The following is a 20,291-nucleotide window of genomic DNA, read 5'->3' as shown; positions in this document are numbered from 1 at the left end:
CCCATAAAATCCCCCTATGTCCTAACCCATATTAGGGCAAGGAAGCTCCACATTTCAGCTATAAAGAAGACACGGTAGTTGACCAGCTATATGCACCCATCTTTCACCCCTCAGCCTTTCCTTCTTTTTATTCATCCTTTTAAATCTATAGCCTAGAAATTGCTCCAGCAATTCTAACTGCTAAGGCCTCAGTATGGTGGATAAGAAGCATGCACACTATTCCAGTTAGAAATGCACCTCCCACCTTTTTTAATAGAGACAAAAATATGCATTGTTTATCAATGCCTGAAACCATTGGTAGCCCTTTTTCATATGCAGTTAAACCTGTTTAAGGGCCCTTTCCAAGGTCCAGCCAAGAAGTAACTTATCTTAACATGGTCTCAGGAGGAGTACTTTAGGAAACCAATCACCGCTGCTCCCCTAACCATTGCCATCAGTCCTCACCAGGATGCCCCTCCTGATCCACCAGATTCCTGACCCTTATCCTGGATATGACCCATGGACCGACTTGCCTTAGGGACATTGTGAAGTTAGCAGCAGCCCGAGCTTGGACTCATTATAATGAATTTACTCCATTATATTGCAGTCAAGACAATAGCAGAAAATGAAGTCTACCGTCTCTGCACTCTGAAAAATTGGCACGGCTAAATTTCTAGTCCTGTGACTTTGTTCTCAGTTTGTTATTTTGCCCCTAATATGACTCCAGGAGACATTCTTGCTAGGACTAGTAGAATAAATTGTAAAGAATTCATGAATCATAGAATCATACAGCAGAGAAGGAGGTCATTCGGCCCATCATGATTAGCTCTTTGAAAGAGCTATCCAGTTAGTCCTACTGCCCTGCTTTTGCCCCATACCCTAGCAAATATTTTCTTTTTTAAGTATTTTACCAATTGCCTTATGAAAGTTATTGTTGAACCTGATTCCAAGACTCTTTCGGGCATAATACCTTGTTGCATAATTTATATTTTCTTCCTGTCATCTCTGATTCCTTTGCTAATTATTTTAACTCTGTCTACTGGTTTCTGACACATCTGCCATTGGAAACAATTTATTCTTATTTATTTTATCAAACACATAAAGATTTTGAACACCTCTATCAAATCTCCCTGTAACCTTATCTGGTCTAAGGATAAAACCCCCAGTTTCTCCAGTATCTCCATATAATTGAAGTTTTTTTAATCACTGGTGCCATTCTGCTAAATCTTTTCTGCATCCTCCCCTAGGCCTTGACATCATTCTTAAGGTATGATGCCCAGAATCAGCTACACTATTCCAGCTGGGGCCTAACCAGTGTCTTGTATAGGTTTATTATAACTTCCTTGCTTTTGTACTCTATGCCTCTGTTTATAAAGCAAAGGATCCCACTATCTTTTCGACAGCCACTTTAACTTGTCCTGTCATTTTCAAGGAATTATATTCGCACATCTCTGTCCTGCACCCCTTTCAAAATTGTTGCATTTAGTTTGTATTGCCTCTACCCATTCTTCCTACCAAAATGAATCACTTCCTGCTACTCTGTGTTAATTTTCACCTGTCATGTATCTTTCCATTTCCCCAGTCTGTCCATGTCCTCCTGAAGCCTGTTACTATTCTTCTCATTATTTACTGCATTTCTGAATTTTGTGCTACTTGCAAAATAAGTGGTTATTTTATTTTGAAGTCAGGTTGAATTGTGTGAAATGATTCATTTATAGGATAAGCATCAAAATGCTTTTGCTTCAAAGTTGGAGGACTAATTTAAAATAATTCTTGAACATTACCGTATGAGAAATACAAACACCAAAATATCAGCGTTTGGGGATTTATACATTATCTGAAATAATAGAAGTGTGCATTTATATTTCATTGATGTCACATGGCTTTGTCTAATTGATTACTCGTCATCATCATATAGTACAATAAGATCTCTTTATGTACAACAGGTGTTAAATGAGTTTGAAGAAGACAATCTCCAGGACATTTATTAATATTAGTAAAATCTGCAAAAAATTCTGCTATTTTAACTAGCCTTACTTTGCTTTTGACAGTGTCAATTGCAACAGTGTTTGCAGGCTATAAGATTTATAAATGGTGCAATGTAATTCCAGTAAAATGTATTTGCAAATGGGAACATAAGAAATAAGAACAGGAGTAAACTATTTGGTCCCTCGAGCATACTCCACCATTGAATCAGATCATTGCTGATTGTTGCCTTAACTCCACTATTCTGTCTACCCCCCTCCATAACTGTTGACTCCTTTGTCAATCAAAAATCTGTCAACTCAACCTTGAATATATTAATGACCCAGCCTCCGCTGCTCTCTGAGATGGAGAATTCCAAAGATTAACAACCCTCTGAGAGAAGAAATTCCTCTTCATCTCCATCTTAAGGGAGACCCCTCATTTTTAAGCTGTGCGCCCTAGTTCTAGATCACTTTACGAGGGGAGACATCCTCTCAGCACCTACCATGTAAAACTCACTCAGAATCTTATATGTCTCAATATCACATCTCATTCTTCTAAACTCCAGTGAGTATCAGCCCAGCCTGCTCAACCTTTCCTCATAAGACAACTCCTTCACCCCAGGAATCAACCTAGTGAACCTTCTCTGAACTGCCTCCAATGCAAGTAGATCCCTCCTTAAGTAAGGAGACCAAAACTGTACACAATATTCTAGGTACAACCTCACCAATGCCCTTTACAGTCAGCACAAGACTTCCCCACTTGTATACTCCATCCCTTATGCAATACAGGTGCTCATGACATGTCATGCTGTATAACAGCAATAGTTTATTTTAGCTAGTCATTGAATGTGTGTTCTCACAGGCTTACTGTCCAGGCAGAGTGCCCAATGCACTTGGAGGATTTTCCAATGGATGCACATGCTTGCCCTTTGAAATTTGGAAGCTGTAAGTATTTAAATTTGTTCATGATCTGGTTTGTTTGATACCATTTTTCTTCCATGATTTTGAACCTCATGATTTATTATTTATACTCATTGACCTTGAGCTAACTGCATGATATTAACAGAGATGTTAATCCATTTAAACTAAGTTAACAACTCTTTTTAAATGGTATACAAAATTTCTTACGAGTACTGTAAGTGTTGTACATTAATTTCCATAAAATGTCTTTTCTGCATAATTTATGATTATATCACAATTTTCTCAAATAAATCCGATGGAAATAAGAATTGTGAGAGATATAATATGGGCTGCTACCTTGCTCATCATCCACTTTTTACTATTACACAAAGTCAACATTCACCCTGTTATGTGTTCTCAGATTAGGATTATCTCTTACACCTCTATTATTATTAGCACTAATTCTCAGAATTCTTCCTGTGCTCTGATGTTGGATATTTACAGCCTATTTGGTTTCTACAGCAACAGTTGCCAGTTGAATGAAATTTTGAAAAATACTCAAACTGCACCCAAAATATATTCAATTTCTCTGAAATGTAATGGGCAGGTTTTAGTGAAATTAATGATAACACTAAATTTCAAGATATTTTATGAATCTGATAGAGAATTAAGCTGATAATTTAGGGAACTGTCTCTCTTGCCTCAGACCCTCTCTGTTTGGGTTTTGAATTGCAATCTTTGCTAAGGGCGGAATTTTCTATACCCACTAGCATTGGATATGTTCGGCGGCATGAGTGGACAATATGACGAGAAGGCCAAAAATCGGTTTGACAATGTTGTGAAACCAGTTTGCAATTTTCCACTCATCCCATCAATGGTGGGCCACATTTCCCACCATTGGACATCGGGAACCTCATTGTAATATATCTGCATAAGGCCAGCCCACTGGAATCATTCCCCTATGCTGGATCGTCCGCCCACATCAGTGGGAAAACATGTTGACATGTTTCACAACAGCAAGTATAAGGCATGCACTTGGCGGGCTGTACTTTGCTCAGGGCTTCAAGGTTTGTTTGCCTACCTTGCTTCGGGCAGCATTCGCAGTCATCAGCGCCAGGCTTTGCACACAACACCACATCACTTTTAGGGGAGTTTATGGGCAAGTCTCTATGTACCAGATCAGCCATTTATGGGTGGCTTTTCAATGGCTGCAGGGCTAGGGCTTGCTTGGGGAAGGGGAAGAAGTGGCCTCAGGCAAGGGGAGAGGCTGCAGGGTGAGAACTGTAGTGGGGAAGGAGAGTATCCCAGGGTGTGCGTGTAGGCACATGTTGACCTGTGCAAGTGGCCTCAAGATGGTGAGGGCTGAGGTGGCAGCCTCCAGGGGAGATGAGTTCAGATGGAGATGTGAGGGTATGTGTGTGAGAATGGGCGGTGATGTCCCTTGAGCTGGCAGTGAATGAGATGCCAGTGAATGAGATGCCAGTGAATGTGTGATGGGCTGAGTGTATGAGTTTAGAGTGATGAGATGGTTGCCTTACCTTGGCGGCACGGATGAGATCATTCATCCTCTATCTGCATTGGATGGCCAACCACTCCTATGCAGCATTGGCACTTACCATCACTGCCATTGACTACCAAGCCCAAGTGGTAATGTTGCTGCCCCTCCTGCGGTCGGAGTGAGGGTAGAGGACATCACGGTGGGCCTCCACGACGTCCAAAAGACGCTTGAGGGATGTGTCACTAAACCTGGGGGCTGCAGGCTTCTTGCCTTTTGGGGCCAAGTCTTCTTTACAGCAGTCCTGGGTTGGAAGCACTGAGGGGTGTGCGTGCAACTACTTTAAATGTGGTGTGGAGGGTGAATCGGAACGTGCCCTCCATTGAAACTGCATGTTTCCTGGGAATGCATAATTATGTGGCGGGATTTGTAACCTACTAAGTAACGCATTTTGTAAGTTAATATCCCCTTTTCTGATTCAGAGGCTCACCCTGGGTATCAACAGCTCGAAATTCCCAAATTCTTGTTTGTGCACAACACTTTTATCTTCTTACACTCAATAAGACTTATACTCCCCTATCCACGGGTGCGATATTGCCTGGGCTTGACCGAGAGTCAGAACAGAGGGAGTGATCAGTTCTCTCCTTCCAGTCTCCAAGTAGTTGATCAGGCTACTTCATCCTGAGCTAGCTAGCTATCATCACGGGGCACAGTTTCTTAAGACCCTGCTCAGTGCTTGCTACCCACATGATTGGCTCCGGATAGGGGAAACCTGCCTTCTCGCGGCTCAGCGATTGGCCAGTTGTGTCTTGGCAGCCTCATCCTTACATAGCTAGTTCTCTGTTCTCCAGCCCTCACATGATTAAAGGAACAAGAATCTCACCTCCACCAACTTCTCTGTTTCCAAACAACCAGCCCATATGGCTTGTTTGTTATAAATTTAACAATAACTTTAACCTTATCAATTTAATATTTAATCTTATCAAGAGCACCATCTTGCAGGTTTTGGTCTGTTCGCTGCCTTTAACAACAGCACAGTTACACCACATTAATCATGTTACCGGCTTGGAATCAAGATATCCAGACCTTAGGAGTTAAAGATCATTTAAACTTTGATTACTGCAAACAAACTTCATGCCGGTCCTCAAAAGTTAATAGGGCCAGTTGAACTCCACATTACAGATTTAGCATGTTCCACTCCCCGCTCCCCACTTCTTCAGGCACTTGTTTCTTTGTCTCAGTTATTTGTTATTTATTTACATCACATCCCTCCCTCACCAGATGTCATACCGTTCACAGGGACAATGGGAGAAGGGGAGGATCTCTTACAAATTGGGACGATATGGTGTGAGAAGCCGCCATTGTGGCTGACGGGTAAAACGTTTTTCCCACCCACTGCCGCACTGAGTGAAATTCTGAATGGGATGATTACACCAAGTGTCCTACCTAGCTTGCTATAGCCATGTGACCTCTAGCCATGTGACCTCTGCCATGAGAGAATGTCTGGGGGCAGCCATGTTACATCAAGTTCAATAAAGACACTACACTAGAAAGACTGTAGTCTTTGAGCTCGTAACACTTTCTCTCCCTTGCCTTACACCCTTTCTCTCTCTCTCTACTTTCATTTCCCTTTTGATCTCTCTATCATTCTTTCACAGCTGACAGTTGGACCTAGACAGGGCAGGGATGTATAGCCGCCTGGGGGGGGGTTGCAGAAATTCTGCCAGATAGCTCAGAAACTCTATATTTCACTACTGTAGCAACTGGATGTATTGTCCCACCTGTCAATCACTCATCATGTGATACGATTATTGGGGCTTCGACTAATAAGCTTATTGTGCGGGTAATCCTGTGGGTGGGGTTTCTAATGAAAAGATCACGTTTAACGTGCAAACACCTCTACGTGTCTCCTAACTAAAGTTTAGCCTTTTCTTCAGCAAACCTGTTCCTCCATCAAGTTATATTTGGCGACGAGAATAAAACTGACTTCTGCTGCCCTGGTTGGTGTGAGTAAAACAAAGTTGAACAATACTCTACAAGTCATGCCGCTGTTTGGAAGAATTGATTCATACCATACAATACTAACGTTGAAGATTGGAGTCAGTATGTTGAGCGACTCGGGTTCTATTTCGTTGTGAACAAGGCTACTGCTGAAGAAAAATGTAAAGCTATCCTGCTGAGTGCATGTGGAGCAAAACGTATAACCTGATTTGAAACCTGACTGCCCCAAACTCACCCAGTTCTAAGTCGTACTGTGAGTTAGTGCAACTTGTGAAACTGCACTTTCAGCACTGTTATCATGCAGCGCTTCAAACTTCATTCAACAGTTCGTGCCCCAGGAGAGTCCATTGCTACCTTTGTGTCAAATCTGAAACAGTTAACCAAATACTAAGAGTTTGGGGATGCCTTGAATGATATGCTGCAGGACACACCTGTAAGCGGAGCCATATAACGCCGCTTACTAGCCGAATCCGACATTGATTTCGAGCATGCCCTGGAACTTTCTCTCGCTGTGGAAAGTGCCACGAAAGACTCACAGGCTTTGCAGCATGTGGATAATGGCGCTGCAATCCATGTTGGGCATGAACCTTCCACTGAGTGTGGCGCGAAAAACAGAAGAGCAGATTTCAAACGCGATTCTATACCCACTACACAAAGACTTAGGAAGCCTAATGGTAACACGCGAGCTGATAAGATACACATTTGCTACAGATGTGGAGGAAATCATGAAGCAGATGTTGTAGATCCAAGAGGCAGAATGCAATTATTGCCACAGGAAAGGACACCTGGTTACGCGGTGGAGAACAAAGGATAAGCAAATAGCAAAACAACAAATTGTTCTAATTGAGTGAGCTACAGCAAAGGCTGAGGTTGCTACTACTGATGTATACTCTCCGTACCATGTGACTGCTGGTAAATCTGAGCCCATTACAGTGACAGTGCAAGTGAAAGGCAAGCAACTGCAGATGGAGGTAGATGCTGGTGCTTCAACTACTGTTGTTGGGAAGCACACGTTCAAGTGCCTCAGTGAAAGGAGTCAACCATTGACATTGGAGCGGACACCTGCCAAGCTGAGAACTTACACTGGAGAATCCATTCGGGTTAAAGGCATTGCTGCTGTCCCAATCTGCTACCAATAACAGACAGCCTAACTACCTGTGATAATCGTAAAGCGGGAGGGGCCCAATCTTTTGGGTCAAGATTGGCAGTAGAAAATAAAATGTGACTGATCAGAAATATTCCATTTGGAGCCCAATGGAATTCCAGAGCTCTTGAAGAAATATGACAATGTTTTTCATGAAGAATTGGGAAAACTGGAGGGCATGCTTGCTAAAATGGACTTCGATCCCCAGGCAGCAACACGTTTCTTCAAGGCCAGTCTGGTGCCTTACTCACTAAAAGGAAAAGTGGAAGCACAGATGTGCAGGTTGGAAAACCTGGGAATAATTCAGGCTGTCCAGTTTTCTGAATGGGCTGCACCCATGGTCCCAGTTGTCAAGTCAGACCAGACAATCCCTGTATGCAATGATGACAAAGTGACAGTCAACAAAGCAGCAAAGTTAGACAAATACCCCATTCCTAGAATCGATGACTTGTATGCCAAGTTAGCAGGAGGCAAGTCATGTACAAAGCTAGACATGAGTCATGCCTATCAACAATTGGAATTGGATAGCCCGTCAAGACAATACATGGCAATTAATCCCCATAAAGGCCTCTACCAGCACACCATTTTGGAGTTTCATCAGCATGCGCTATTTTTCAGCGAACCATGGAGAGTCTCCCACAGGGAATTCCACATGTGGTTGTGTACCGAGGTGATGTTCTCATCACTGGACTGACCAAAGCTGAACATTTTGCCAACCTTGAGGAAGTATTCAGAAGATTTATGGAAGCAGGTGTGCGTTTGAAGTGAGAAAATGCACTTTTCATACATCGGCAAGAACCTTCCTAGACCACAGAGTGATCACCATGGGGTTGCACCTGTAGAAGACAAGGTCCAAGCAATTAAAGATGCACCATCACCCCCTAAGAGCTTAAATCCTTCCTAGGTATGATTAATCATTATAGCTGTTTTTTTTTACCTAATCTATCCACTGTATTGGCACCACTACATTTATTGCTGAGGAAGGAAGGACCACCGCTGGTCATGGGGTTCACAGCAATAAGAAGCCTTTGTAACAGTGAAGAAACTACTTCATTCATCTTGCTTGTTGGTGCATTATGACCCATCTAAAGAGCTGGTGTTAACGTGTGATGCTTCTCCTTGTGGTATAGGAGCCGTTCTATCACATCAAATGGAGGACAGATCAGAAAGTCCATTGGCTATGTTTCAAGAACACTTTCCCAAGCTGAAAAGGGCTACTCTCAGTTGGAAAAAGAAGGATTATCAGTTATATTTGGTGTCAAGAAGTTTCACCAATACCTACACAGGCAACATTTTAAAATTGTATCTGACCATAAGCAGCTGACAGGTTTATTCAGCAGAGACACACCTATTCCACCTTCAGCTTCAGTGAGGATCCAATGTTGGGCTTTGACGCAATCAGCTTATGAGTACACATTCATGTGCCACCGTGGCTCGCATATAGCCAATGTAGATGCACTTGGTCATCTTCCAGTACCAGGTAGTCTTGTCAATACACCCATTCCACAAGAGTTAGTGTTATTGTTAAATTTCTTGAATTCATCACCTGTATGTGCCAAACAGATCAAGAATTGGATGAACAGAAATGCAGTACCATCAAAAGACTTTGTTTGATGAGGATGGCCAAGAACACTTGTGTCTGATGACTTACCCATTATCTTATCTTATCCCAGATTATCTTATCCCAGAAACACTGAACTGAGTTGTCAAGACAGAATTTTTCTGTGGTATTCAAGAGTCGTGGTCCCATCACAGGGTAGAGAATCACTCTTGGCAGAGCTGCACAGTGCACACCCAGGCAAATCAAAGAAGAAGATGCTGACATGTAGCTATGTCTGCTGGCCAGAAATAGACAATGACATTGAGAGCATGGTTAAATACTGTTCCCTTTGCCAGTAACACCAGAAGCTATCTGTTTCAGCTCCTCTTCACCTATGGGAATGACCTGGTTGACCTTGAATTAAACCGCACATTGACTATGTGGGACCGTTTCTAGACTCTATGTTCCCGTTACTCGTCGATGCACATTCTAAATAGCTTGATGTCTACGAAGCAAAAAATGTCAACTTCAGTTACAACTATTATAAAGCTGCATCATTCGTTCAGTATACATGGTTTACCTGAGATTATTTTTTCTGATGATGGAACAGCTTTCACTAGCATGGAATTTCAGAGATTCATGGATGTGAACAGTATTTGGCACATAAAGACCGCTCCCTGTCATCCTTCATCCAATGGTCTTACTGAAAGAGCTGTCCAGACCTTTAAAGCTGGTATGAAGAAGTTATTCGGAGGTAGTCTGCAGTCTCGCCTTTCTAGACTTCTCCTAAGTTAACGTACAACACCATATACTACCACGGACTTGACACTGTTAGAGTTACTGATGAAATATCGTTTGCGTATGTGTTTACGCTTGGTGTTTCAAGTGCAAGTCGAAGATAGAATTGTATGTAAACACAGATCATATTATGGTTAGAGAAACATCCCAACGAATACACGATCAACCTGTGATTGATTTTTCAACACTGACTTCTGAGGTGTGTGATCATCCTAGAGCTGATATGCCAGACGTATCTAACAAGTTGCCAAATACAGAACTACCCACTTCCAACGATGTATCTCCTAGTGCGGCTCCAGATCCCATTAATCCTGCTCATGAAGCTCAATCAGTAGAGCCACACCGCTCTAACTGTCTCCACCAAGCTCCTCAGAGACTTGACTTGTAATCACCAGAGACTGTCCAAATGTTCACTTGTTTTTCTGGCATTTATTTATCGTAAATGTAAGAAACTTAAAGGGGGAGGAAGTGTAGTAACTAGATGTATTGACCCTCCCTCCTATCAATCACTCATCATGTGATGTGATTACAGGGGCTTCGACCAATAAGTTTATTGGGTAATCATGTGGGCAGGGCTTCCGATGGAGAGATCGCGTCTAGCTTGCAAACACCTCTACATGTCTCCTAAAAAAAGTTTAGCCTTTTCTGTACCATACCTGCTGCTCCATCAAGTCATTATAGCTACCTGCTGTGGAGCTTTGCTTTGACACCCAGAAGTCATTCTGACTGACAGGTTTGGTTTTCAGTCAAGCAGGGAGCACTCCGCAGGAGGATGCAACCACAGGTAAGTCACCTGCTGTTGCTCATGGGAATTTTGTAGTGCACTTTGAGGGGCACCAGTATCTGGCATAGAGAGCTTAGGGTGATGAGGGAAGCTGTCCTCACCTACCTTAAGCTGCTGGGTTTCCTGAAGCCTGGGAAATCCAGTCAGCCAGAGACAAATCTGTAAAGCAACTTAAAGCAGAGGTCGCCAGCCTCATTAAAATATTTAAATGGTCAACTTGGGAGCAGGTTAGCTGCTCATCCCTTGTACTGCCTTTGTTAATTCTGGAGGTGGGTGGGTTGGGTTGGGTTTGAAATTTTGGAATTTCTTGTGACACCAACCCACCAGTTTTTAGGCGTTAAAATTCAGCTCCGTAGGTCTCTGATTTGTTTCTGGACTTCGACCTATGAAAGTGATCAATTTTGCAGGCACCAAGAGCAGCTCAATGAGACTGCTGTTTTGGTTTTATTTACTCCTGTACAATCTAGGGCGGAATCATCCAGTCCCATTGGTGGCAACAATCATGGCATGCAGGGCGGGGAGCAGAAATCGGTTTCACGCCAGCATGAAAGCACGATGGGGGGGTGGAGGGGATCATCCGATGGTGTCCGTCATGGTGGAATGCGAATAGAGGCCAACGTGAACTCAATTTGCATCCCAGTATAGACCGGAATCGTCCCCCCATGCCAAATTTACCATTACACTGATGGGAAAATACACCAGCTTAGAACATGTCTGGACAAGTGTGACATGGCAGAAGTCAGGACTTACCATTAGGGTCTTGCTCAGATTGCGGACATCCAAAGAGCAGAAGGTGCTGGAGCCCTACAGCTACTAGACTCTGAAGGAAGATGCGCGTCGCATGCTGGGTGGATTCTCATGGAGATGGCTCCACCGCGAAACAGCTCACGGAAGGTGGGAAGTTTCCACTGATGTCTCGAGCCTACTTCAGCATATCACTGTATTGGCCATGGGCTGCTATGGATGATCGGCGGTTGGGAGGGGGAAAGGAAGGTTTAGCTTTGGGTGGGAGAGGAAGGTCTAGGTTTGACTGAGAGAGGAAGGAGGAATCTGTACTGGGGGTGGAGGGGGGTGGTGAGGTTGGGAGGGGTTGGGGGCGAAGGTGTTGGGGGGTCAAGGTTGGGGGCGGGCTGTGGGGTGAAGGCGTCGGGGTGAGATTGGGAACAGGGAGAGAGGAGTATTGTGGGAGGAGAGTGTAATGGGGGAAAATGCAGCAAGTGGGGAGGTAGGTGTAAGGGGGGAGGAAGATGTAAGGGAGAGAGTTCAGTGGGGGAGAAGGTGTCCAGGTTGGGGAGAAGGTGTCTGAGGTAAGGAAGGTATCTAGGGGAGGAGGGAGTAAGGGTGGGGTGATGTCCAGATGAACATGCAAGGGATGGGTCTGTGGAGTCAATGAGGAACAAACTGAGGGTGGGTATGGTAGAGGGAAATGGTGAATATGAGAGAGGGCAGAGTGAGCCGGAAGGGTGGGAGGGTGAGGGTAGTAAGGATCGGTGGGGACATGGAGGTAGACATCAACCCTGGGGGTGGGAAGGAGGAGGCTGGGGAGGTCAATATGGATGGGGAGTGGGATTCTCAAGAAGATAAGGAACATGCATGTTCACCTGGACATCCCAGAAAGAAAAGAGTTCAGGTTGTAGGTGATGGTGGGGAGGTGGAAGGTGCTGCAAGGGGGGGGTCAACAGTGATGGGGTGTTTGACATGGGTGACTGGGGAAGGGGAAAGGATGGGGGAGCTGAGCAGAAACTTAACAACCGCTGTGGTTGTCAAAATTGAGAGTGAGCGGAGACTCGAGTTGGGCAGGTGCAGGTGCTGCATGGGAGTGTGATTGGTGGGTGGAGATGTAGCTCAGCTCAGATGGACAATTGATAGAGAACCCAAGCAGGCAGCATTGAAAATGCTCAGGATAGTAAGATGAGTGTGTTAGATAAAGAGTCCGTGCGTGTGGGACAGTCCTTGCATGAGGATCCGAAAGGCCGTGTCACACACACACACTTCTCCCTCCAGAATCACTCGTGGTCTGGCTGTGCGCAACTGAACTGCTAGCCGGGTGTAGTGGGATGTTGGGGATTGCAGGGGTGGGAGGGGTGGTAGGTGCAATGGGAGGACTTGCAAAGCCTGTCAATGAAGCTGAAAGACAATATTTCACATTATTCGGTAAAAGTGAATATATTTTCAGATTATAAATTGACAAAATGTGTTCACCCTGAAACCACTTGTGATCCAAAATTCTTAACTTTTCTAGGCCTACCACTTTTTCTAGGTGTTGCTCTGACATCTGCAGCAGGAGTGGTGACAGCCTGTGCAATGGTTGGCCCTGTTGCCTCTGATGCCTTCGGCTTGGGTCCTTTAGAGAGCTGAGGCTTTAGGGTCTCAGACTTGCTTTGGCTGCCCTCCTGTGGGCCAGCTGCTCCCATTGTGGTGATGGAGGACGAGGTTCAGGGGGTCACAGGCAAAGGGGCCTCAGAGGGAGAGGACAGCCTCTGAGATTCCTGAGTGAATGACCCAGGGGTGTCCAGCTGCTGCTTCTCCCTTCGGATGCCTGAGGGCCCCAACCCAACTCCTTGAGGGGAAGGGCACCTGGAAGGACGTTGAGGTGCCCCGTTTCCCTCTCGCGTTGCCACTGCAGGATCTTACTCATCCATGGCAACCACTACGGATTGCAGTTCGCACGTACTTCCACGTTCTGCTAGACCAGGGTCTTCATGGCGTCTGCCATCCTTCCCACGGATTGTGAACACGAGCCTGCCCCAGATCTAGGTCCCACCAAGGTGTATGTCTCTGTGCTGGTGCAGGGTGTAGGTAAGCGCTGTGACGGGTCTTCCAGGCTGCTTATTTCCAGCTCTTCAATGGAGAAGGAGTCCTCTTGGCAGGAGGTGAGGGATTGGCTGGCTGAGGGCGGCAGTCACTTGGCAGAGCTCCCAAAGTAGAGATAAGTAATGCGGAGCAGCAGAGTCAAAAGCAGGAGAGAGAGCGCTCACAGTTGCGTTGAGAAAGGGATGATGTGTGCAGGATCCTCACATGGGTGTTCACCGCCAACCTCACCATTGTCACAGGCACGTTCCATGTCCTCACCAGTCAGCACGATGACACACTCCTCAAAGTGAGTGAGGGGCCTAATGTGGGCCACTCCACCCCCAGTCTTGGACCTCTCCCTGCTGTTATGAGCCAGCTTCTCCTGCATGAAAACTGATGGGGATAGTGTGAGCAGGACGCATAGCACTGCATGGAATGTTTGTGTACTGAACTATTGATGGAATGAGTACATGAGCTCCAGAGAATATGAGCTTGATGGCGATATGAGGATGTGTGAGAGTTAGTGGTGTTGCCCCTTGGGGTGTGGGATCCCTGTGGGTGTGTGGTCAGTTTGGGGTGTATGAGTTGAGAGAGATGCGGTTGTTGACATACCCTGGCGGAATGGATGAGAGCACTCATCCCCTTTCGGCACTGGATAGCTGACCTCCTCTGTCTTCTGATGGCTCTGACTGCTGCTGTCACAGCCTTCCAAGCCAGACTGGTAACTTTGGTGGACTTCCTGTGGCCAGAGCAGGGGTAGAGGACATCGAGGCGGCCTTCCACTGTGTTCAGCAGATGCCCCAGAAAGACGTCACTAAATTTTGGGGGCTGCCGTCTTCTTTTCTTTCAGGGCCATCTGTCGCCTGGAGCAGTCCTGGTCTGTAGACACAGGCCAGATTGTTATCGCCGGTGTGCGAGGGTGGGCCCAGACCCACACACTGACACATAAAATGACACGAGATGTTGTTGGGCGTGCGTCCCAACGTTATCACGCGGCATTTCGATCTTTTGTTTGGATCCGGAGTCAGCTGCGCACCCACCGAACTGTCAACAGCCTATTGAGACATTAAAAGAGTAATTAAACTCATTAACAATGCTGCCCATCCAACCTTAAGGTTGCCAGGCAGGTGAAGAGCCCAAACAGCCTTCAAGTTTTCCAGGAGACCTCATTCATGGGTGGAATGAGGTTTCCTGAAGGTTTTATAAAATAATTTAAGAAATTTTTCCACATTCACGAACATGTCCCAGTTCATGTGACACTGTCACATGAGGGGACGTGTTTAAATAATTTTTTACTTTATTTGTAACAACATTTTTTTATCAACTTAATTTCCCTGAGGCAGCTCCATGCCTCAGGGAAATTGCTGTGCTCTTTCACGTGCATGCAGGCCCCGACTCTCCCTCCTGCCCCCGCTCGCACAGGTAGTGCTGAGCGCTACCGGCTACACACTATGCTGGTCAAACCTTAATTGGCCTGTCTGCATAAAGTGGTGGCGCGCAGCCGATCATGGGCGGCTGCTCCCAAACAGCCCACACGCCAACTGAAAAATTCATCCCATGAAGTAGTCTGTGCTCTGGTGTGCTTTAAATTTGGTGCCCAGAGTGAAGAGGCGCTGAGGTCAAGGTGCGGTGGGCAAATCTGAGCCCACCTGCCAGTGGTCCGGAGTGTTTCCCACAAATGCATTATTACTGAGGGGGGATGCACCAGAGTTGGGATGATAGGGCACAAAAACCCGCACATATCTGGGATGACTCTGCCCCTTATCTCCACATGCTACAACATAAATGTTGAGCATCTTATTAAATGGGATTATTCCATACCTGTAAAATATTTCCAGTCACTTTCAAATTGCATATTAGCTTTGCCAATTCACGGCCATGGAAAGTCTGTGTTTGTCTTCACGTTTAGAGCCAGTAAGGCAGGCAATTAAAATTGGCCAGGAGACTTACTGCCAAGACTGCTCTCCTCAGTCTGGAGCAAGGACACTTGGGCTCGACGATGACATTGAAGCTTGTCTGCCATTGTGGCTTTCCCACTAGGTGACTCTAACGGGGAGAAGTGTTGCAATCAGAAGAGACAAAATTACTTTTTTTGAAACTTTTTTACATTCCTTGTAAGTACAGAGAGATCATGATTGCTCCCCTGGCCCCACAAGAAAGGTTGAGATGTCCTCCCCCAGCTTTTCCAAGTCCTGAGATTTTCCTGGGACCTGCTCCTGTTTCTTACCTGTGTTGGGCACTGCTCCTTTGGTCTTCGCCAGCAGCCTTTTGTCACTGAACATTTGGCTCCTATCTGCCAGTCAGCTGCCTCTTCCAGGTGGCTGTGGGCAGGCAATGACATGTAGATGAGGCCTGGGAGTTAAAATTGCATGGGCTTCACCCTGCTGATGTCAGTGGCATTTGTGGGGAATTTGCCTCAACCCTGCCAGCTCTGCCTACATACACATCTCTTAAAATGGGGTCCTTTATGTTTGATATAAATATCTTTCAGTTGATGAACTAGTAGATTCATATGACATTCCCTTTGCCGTTTAGTGGAACAATAAATTGAGTTTGAAATGGCACCTAAAATTTGTATCATGCGCTTCTTATTTTTTGCACAATTAGCCTCTAGCAATTAAACTGACACAAAATCTGGAATGGTCTGGGTGGGGATTTAAAATGGCCAAAACTGTGATAATGTCCAGAAGTCGGCTCAAACCTGCCAACTTCCAGGTTTAATTTAATTGCATTCGACTAGTTGCATGTATCCCCAAGAGAGGTAGCAAATTTAATTTGTTAATCACGGAATTCCAGTGATATTTCAACCCACATTCAAATCTAATGCCACATTCATGGGTTTCCTAAAACTTGTATTGAAACTAAAGTGAACATTCCAGGGCAATTTCCAGAATGAACACATAGTAAAAACTGGGAAATAAGAGTACTTCTCCGAACTCTTTTTTCCTTGAAGGTCAGGTGAACACAGCAATAGATTTTCATTGCTCACTACTTTTAGTGTAGTAAAAAGTCTAAAGGTGCTTCCATCGGAGCATTATCGAACATAATTTGGCACTGAGCCACATGAGATATTCGGGCAGAAGCTTGGTCAAAGAGGTAATTTTAAGGAGTGCATTAAAGGAGGAAAGAGTAGAAGTGGAGAGTTTTAGGGTGTTCCAGAGTTTAAGATTTTGACAGCTGAAGGCAGTGCCTTTAGTGGTGGAGTGATTAAGTTAATGATACTTCTTTGGCTCAGTGTCATACTTTGTTTTATAATGCTCCTGTGAAGTGCTTTGGGACGTTTCATTACATTACAAAGATGCTATATAAATATAAGTTGCTGTTGAGGATGTTCAAGAGGCCAGAATTGGAGAAACTTATCACTGGGCAAGGGCTTGTTCACAGCACTTGCGGTGAGAGATTGTTTTCTTCACTTTGAGGTATCGAGATTCAGATAAAGGCAGCAATTACCTGACTAGCTTGGATGGGACCTCGGATGAGGAGCAAGACAGCCATCCGGAACAAGAAGAGCTGGTTGTGGAGTGACCTGCAGATAGTGAGCAAAGAGGGGGGCAGCAGAGGGCTCAAGGCTGAAGGAGACACTACCTGAATTACAGCATGTGCAAGCAGAAGTTCAGCTTCCTTAACCTCCTCAAAGAGCAGTGTTTCCAGAGACTGAGTGGCAGACATCAGCAGCCTTTGAGAAGAAAACCTGCTCCCTGCTGAACATGATGGTCACACATTACCAATGTGTATGAAAGTGGCCACTGCCTTCAAATATTTTGTTTCCAAAACCAGCTTCCAGGGCTTTATAGAGACATCCAGGATCTCCCAATCGGCTGCATACAGATGTATAAGGTAGGTTGTTGGGTTGGTCTGATGGGTTTTTTACCTCGCTGCAATGATGCCAGTCAGAATGAGTGGTGCTCAGGTTTGCACCTCTGGTTGGCTTCCCACATACGCAAGGCATCATCGACTGCACACTCATGCCAATCCATGCACTCCTGGACCAACCAGGATTATTTGTAATTGGCAAGATTGTGGATCTGGTGAGATACCACAAGAAGATATTTCTACAGGCATGTGCCAGACTCTACGGAAGCTGCTATTTCGACCTGTAGCTGTCCAAGTTTTCTGATGTCTTTGGACCTGCAAGCAGACTTAAAGGATGGATGCTAGGAGACCAGGGGTTCCCCCCATCAAACTAGGCTGCTGACACCCATGAGAAACCCAACCAATAAAGCCCAAGAGTGATATAACGACAGCCATATGACTACCAGATGTGACATTGGACAAGCAATTTTGTCAAACACCCATATGCACCTACAAAGCTTTACGCTTCCTTTTTCTACCACTCCTGCATTGGTGCAACCCCAATAGCTACAGCAGAGGTAGAGCCTGGCTGCTTAGGTCCCTGCTCTGATTGCTGAGATACTCTTGATTGATGACCGCTTGGTTTTAGATCCCGTGAGGGCCCCCTCAAAGACTGCACTGACTGGAACTACGCTTGGAGTGAAGACAGCATGTCGGGCATTGACTGAAGGGGAAATAATGGGTGAAAAGAGGGAGTTCTTTGAGCGGAGTCCCCACTTGCATGTTCTCTTTCTCTATCATCCCTCTCGTAGGCCTGCCACGCTTTGCTCCTACCACTCTGCTGAAGTTCTGCTGTACGGCCAAGGCTAAGATGTCAAGGTGGTCAAGGCCTACATGGATGTATTTGATTGATGTCATTGATACTGCACAGAATTGACCAGTATATCCATAGAAGAATATATCCACACAGTGCTGTCGTCATCAACCCAGTTATGCTTGAAGTGAGCTCCATCGTTCTCTCTAGATAATGTGCACATAATTCCTGACAGTACATTGCAAATTTTCTGTTGCCCCTCAATGATTATGCTTTTCGTTGTCAGCCCTCAGGATTTGTGTTCAGCTGAATAGAACTGGGAGAAGGCATCTGCCCTCTTATGCAGACTTTCCACAACTGTCCCTGCCGCCACTGTTTGCTCTTGATGGCTTGTGGGCTGAGTCATCGGGTAAAAATCCAGCTATCATCTAAAGGACCTATCGAAGTACAAGTATCCCTACCAGTGCATGGCAAGCATGAGTGTCGAATATGAATTAATACTAACATGGTAAGAATGTTGGAACTTATCGCTATGAAGATGACCACGTATCAACACGAACGAGTGTTTTGTTATAGAGTCAGGTCGATTTGTTCAGCCGCCGAATCCATAGAGAGTGCGGCCCTGGTGTTTCAGAGCGTACACCACATCCATGGCGATGACCGTCTTCCGCTTGGCATGCTCGGTGTAGGTGACAGCATCCCTGATCACATTCTCCAGGAAAACCTTCAGCACCCCGTGGGTCTCCTCGTAGATCAGGCCTGAAATGTGCTTGACACCGCCACGGCGAGCCAGGCAATGGATGGCCAGTTTGGTGATGCCCTGGATGTTTTCGAGAAGCACTTTGCGGTGCCGCTTCGCTCCGCCTTTCCCCAGACCTTTGCCTCCTTTCCCTCTGCCAGACGTCTGACATACAAATCAATGAAATTTAATTGCCTCATTGGCAGCTGGGAAGTCGTCATCTTGGATGGCCAGTGATGCTGAAACACCATTGGCCTCCTACTTCTTTCTCTGCAGTTCAAAGAGTGAAATGTTGAGAGGGCACTTCCTGTTCTCTCCCTTTCCTTAGTATTCTGCAATCTCTTCTGCAAAAGATTGTTCCTTTAATAACTAATGTTTAGATTGCATCATTTGGGGCTGCATTATGCCTGCTGCCACACATTCAATGCCAAGCCCGGAAGGAAAATTATAATGAGGTGGCTGCATGAAAATGTCACAGTCAGATGCATTGAAAACCTTTCCGATTTGTCCATGAGACAGCAGATCACGCCTGCATTGCATGTGCCTCCAAGTTAATATTGGAGTCAAACATTCTTGAAATCAGTATGCTTCTTTTCAGTCAGGTTACGGGTTGCATAGCTAGTGAGAGTGTAACTGGGGGTACCTGTCACAAAGACAAGCTAAACCTGGTGGTTAAGAGCACAGTAAGCCCTGGTGTTGTACGAAGAATGTAAATAATCAACATCAAGGCAGCATTTGACTGAATATGACAACAAGAAGCCCCAGCAAAACAAATGGAGGTTCAGTGAAAACACTTCAAGTGGCTAGAGTCATATTTGCCGCAAAAGACAGTGGTTGTGATTTTAGGAAATCAGTCATCACAACCTCATGGAAGCATCTTTGGCTCAATTGTCATCAGCTGCTCCATTGTGACCTTCCTTCCACCATTAGGTGAGGTGTGGGCATTTCACTGATTATTGCACTGTGTTCAATTGTATTCACAAATCTGCAGTAATGAAGCAGCCCATGCCAACATATTGCAGACCTGGATGACATCTAGGCTTGAGTTCAAAATCAGCAGGTAATATTTGCACCATATAATTACCATGTAATGACCACTTAAAAATGTGACAGCCTAACATTTCTTATTGACCTTCAATGGCACCACCATCAACATCTCTGAATCATCACTGACCAGAAGCTGAATTGGAAAAGCCACATCAAGACTGTGGTACAATAGCAAAACAGAGGTCTATGCTGAGTGCTTTGCAAAGTGTGGCTTAACTTCTAACCCTCAAAGCCCATCACCAATATCCAAGGCTCAAATCGAGTGTGATGGAATACTCACTATTTACCTGGATGTGTACGTGTACATTTGCTACAATAATCAAGAAGCTTGAGACTATCCAGGATAAAGCAGTTCACTTGTTTAGGGCTCCTGCCACTTGACTCAATGTCCACTTGGAATCCACCTCGTTCATCACTAAAATGAACAATAAATGTGGTCCAGCCAACATTACTCAAATACCTAGACCAAGCAAAAAACTATTTCTTGTAGCCTAACAT

The 20,291-nt window shown here is 45.1% G+C and overlaps 1 protein-coding gene across 1 annotated transcript in view; it reads left to right on the top strand.

Annotated features, from left to right (window-relative positions):
* The window catches only part of gabra2a (gamma-aminobutyric acid type A receptor subunit alpha2a), a 365,339-nt gene that overhangs the window by 225,521 nt on the left and 119,527 nt on the right, over positions 1-20,291 (top strand). Inside the window, exon 6 of the mRNA XM_041183039.1 lies at positions 2,809-2,891. Coding sequence (XP_041038973.1) covers positions 2,809-2,891 — 83 coding nt within the window. The remainder of the gene's footprint in view (positions 1-2,808; positions 2,892-20,291) is intronic.

The sequence above is a fragment of the Carcharodon carcharias genome, chromosome 1 (assembly GCF_017639515.1).
Source record: "Carcharodon carcharias isolate sCarCar2 chromosome 1, sCarCar2.pri, whole genome shotgun sequence".
In the NCBI taxonomy this organism is placed as follows: domain Eukaryota; kingdom Metazoa; phylum Chordata; class Chondrichthyes; order Lamniformes; family Lamnidae; genus Carcharodon; species Carcharodon carcharias.
Note: the sequence above shows the minus strand (reverse complement) of the source record. Positions and strands in the feature narration are given on the sequence as shown.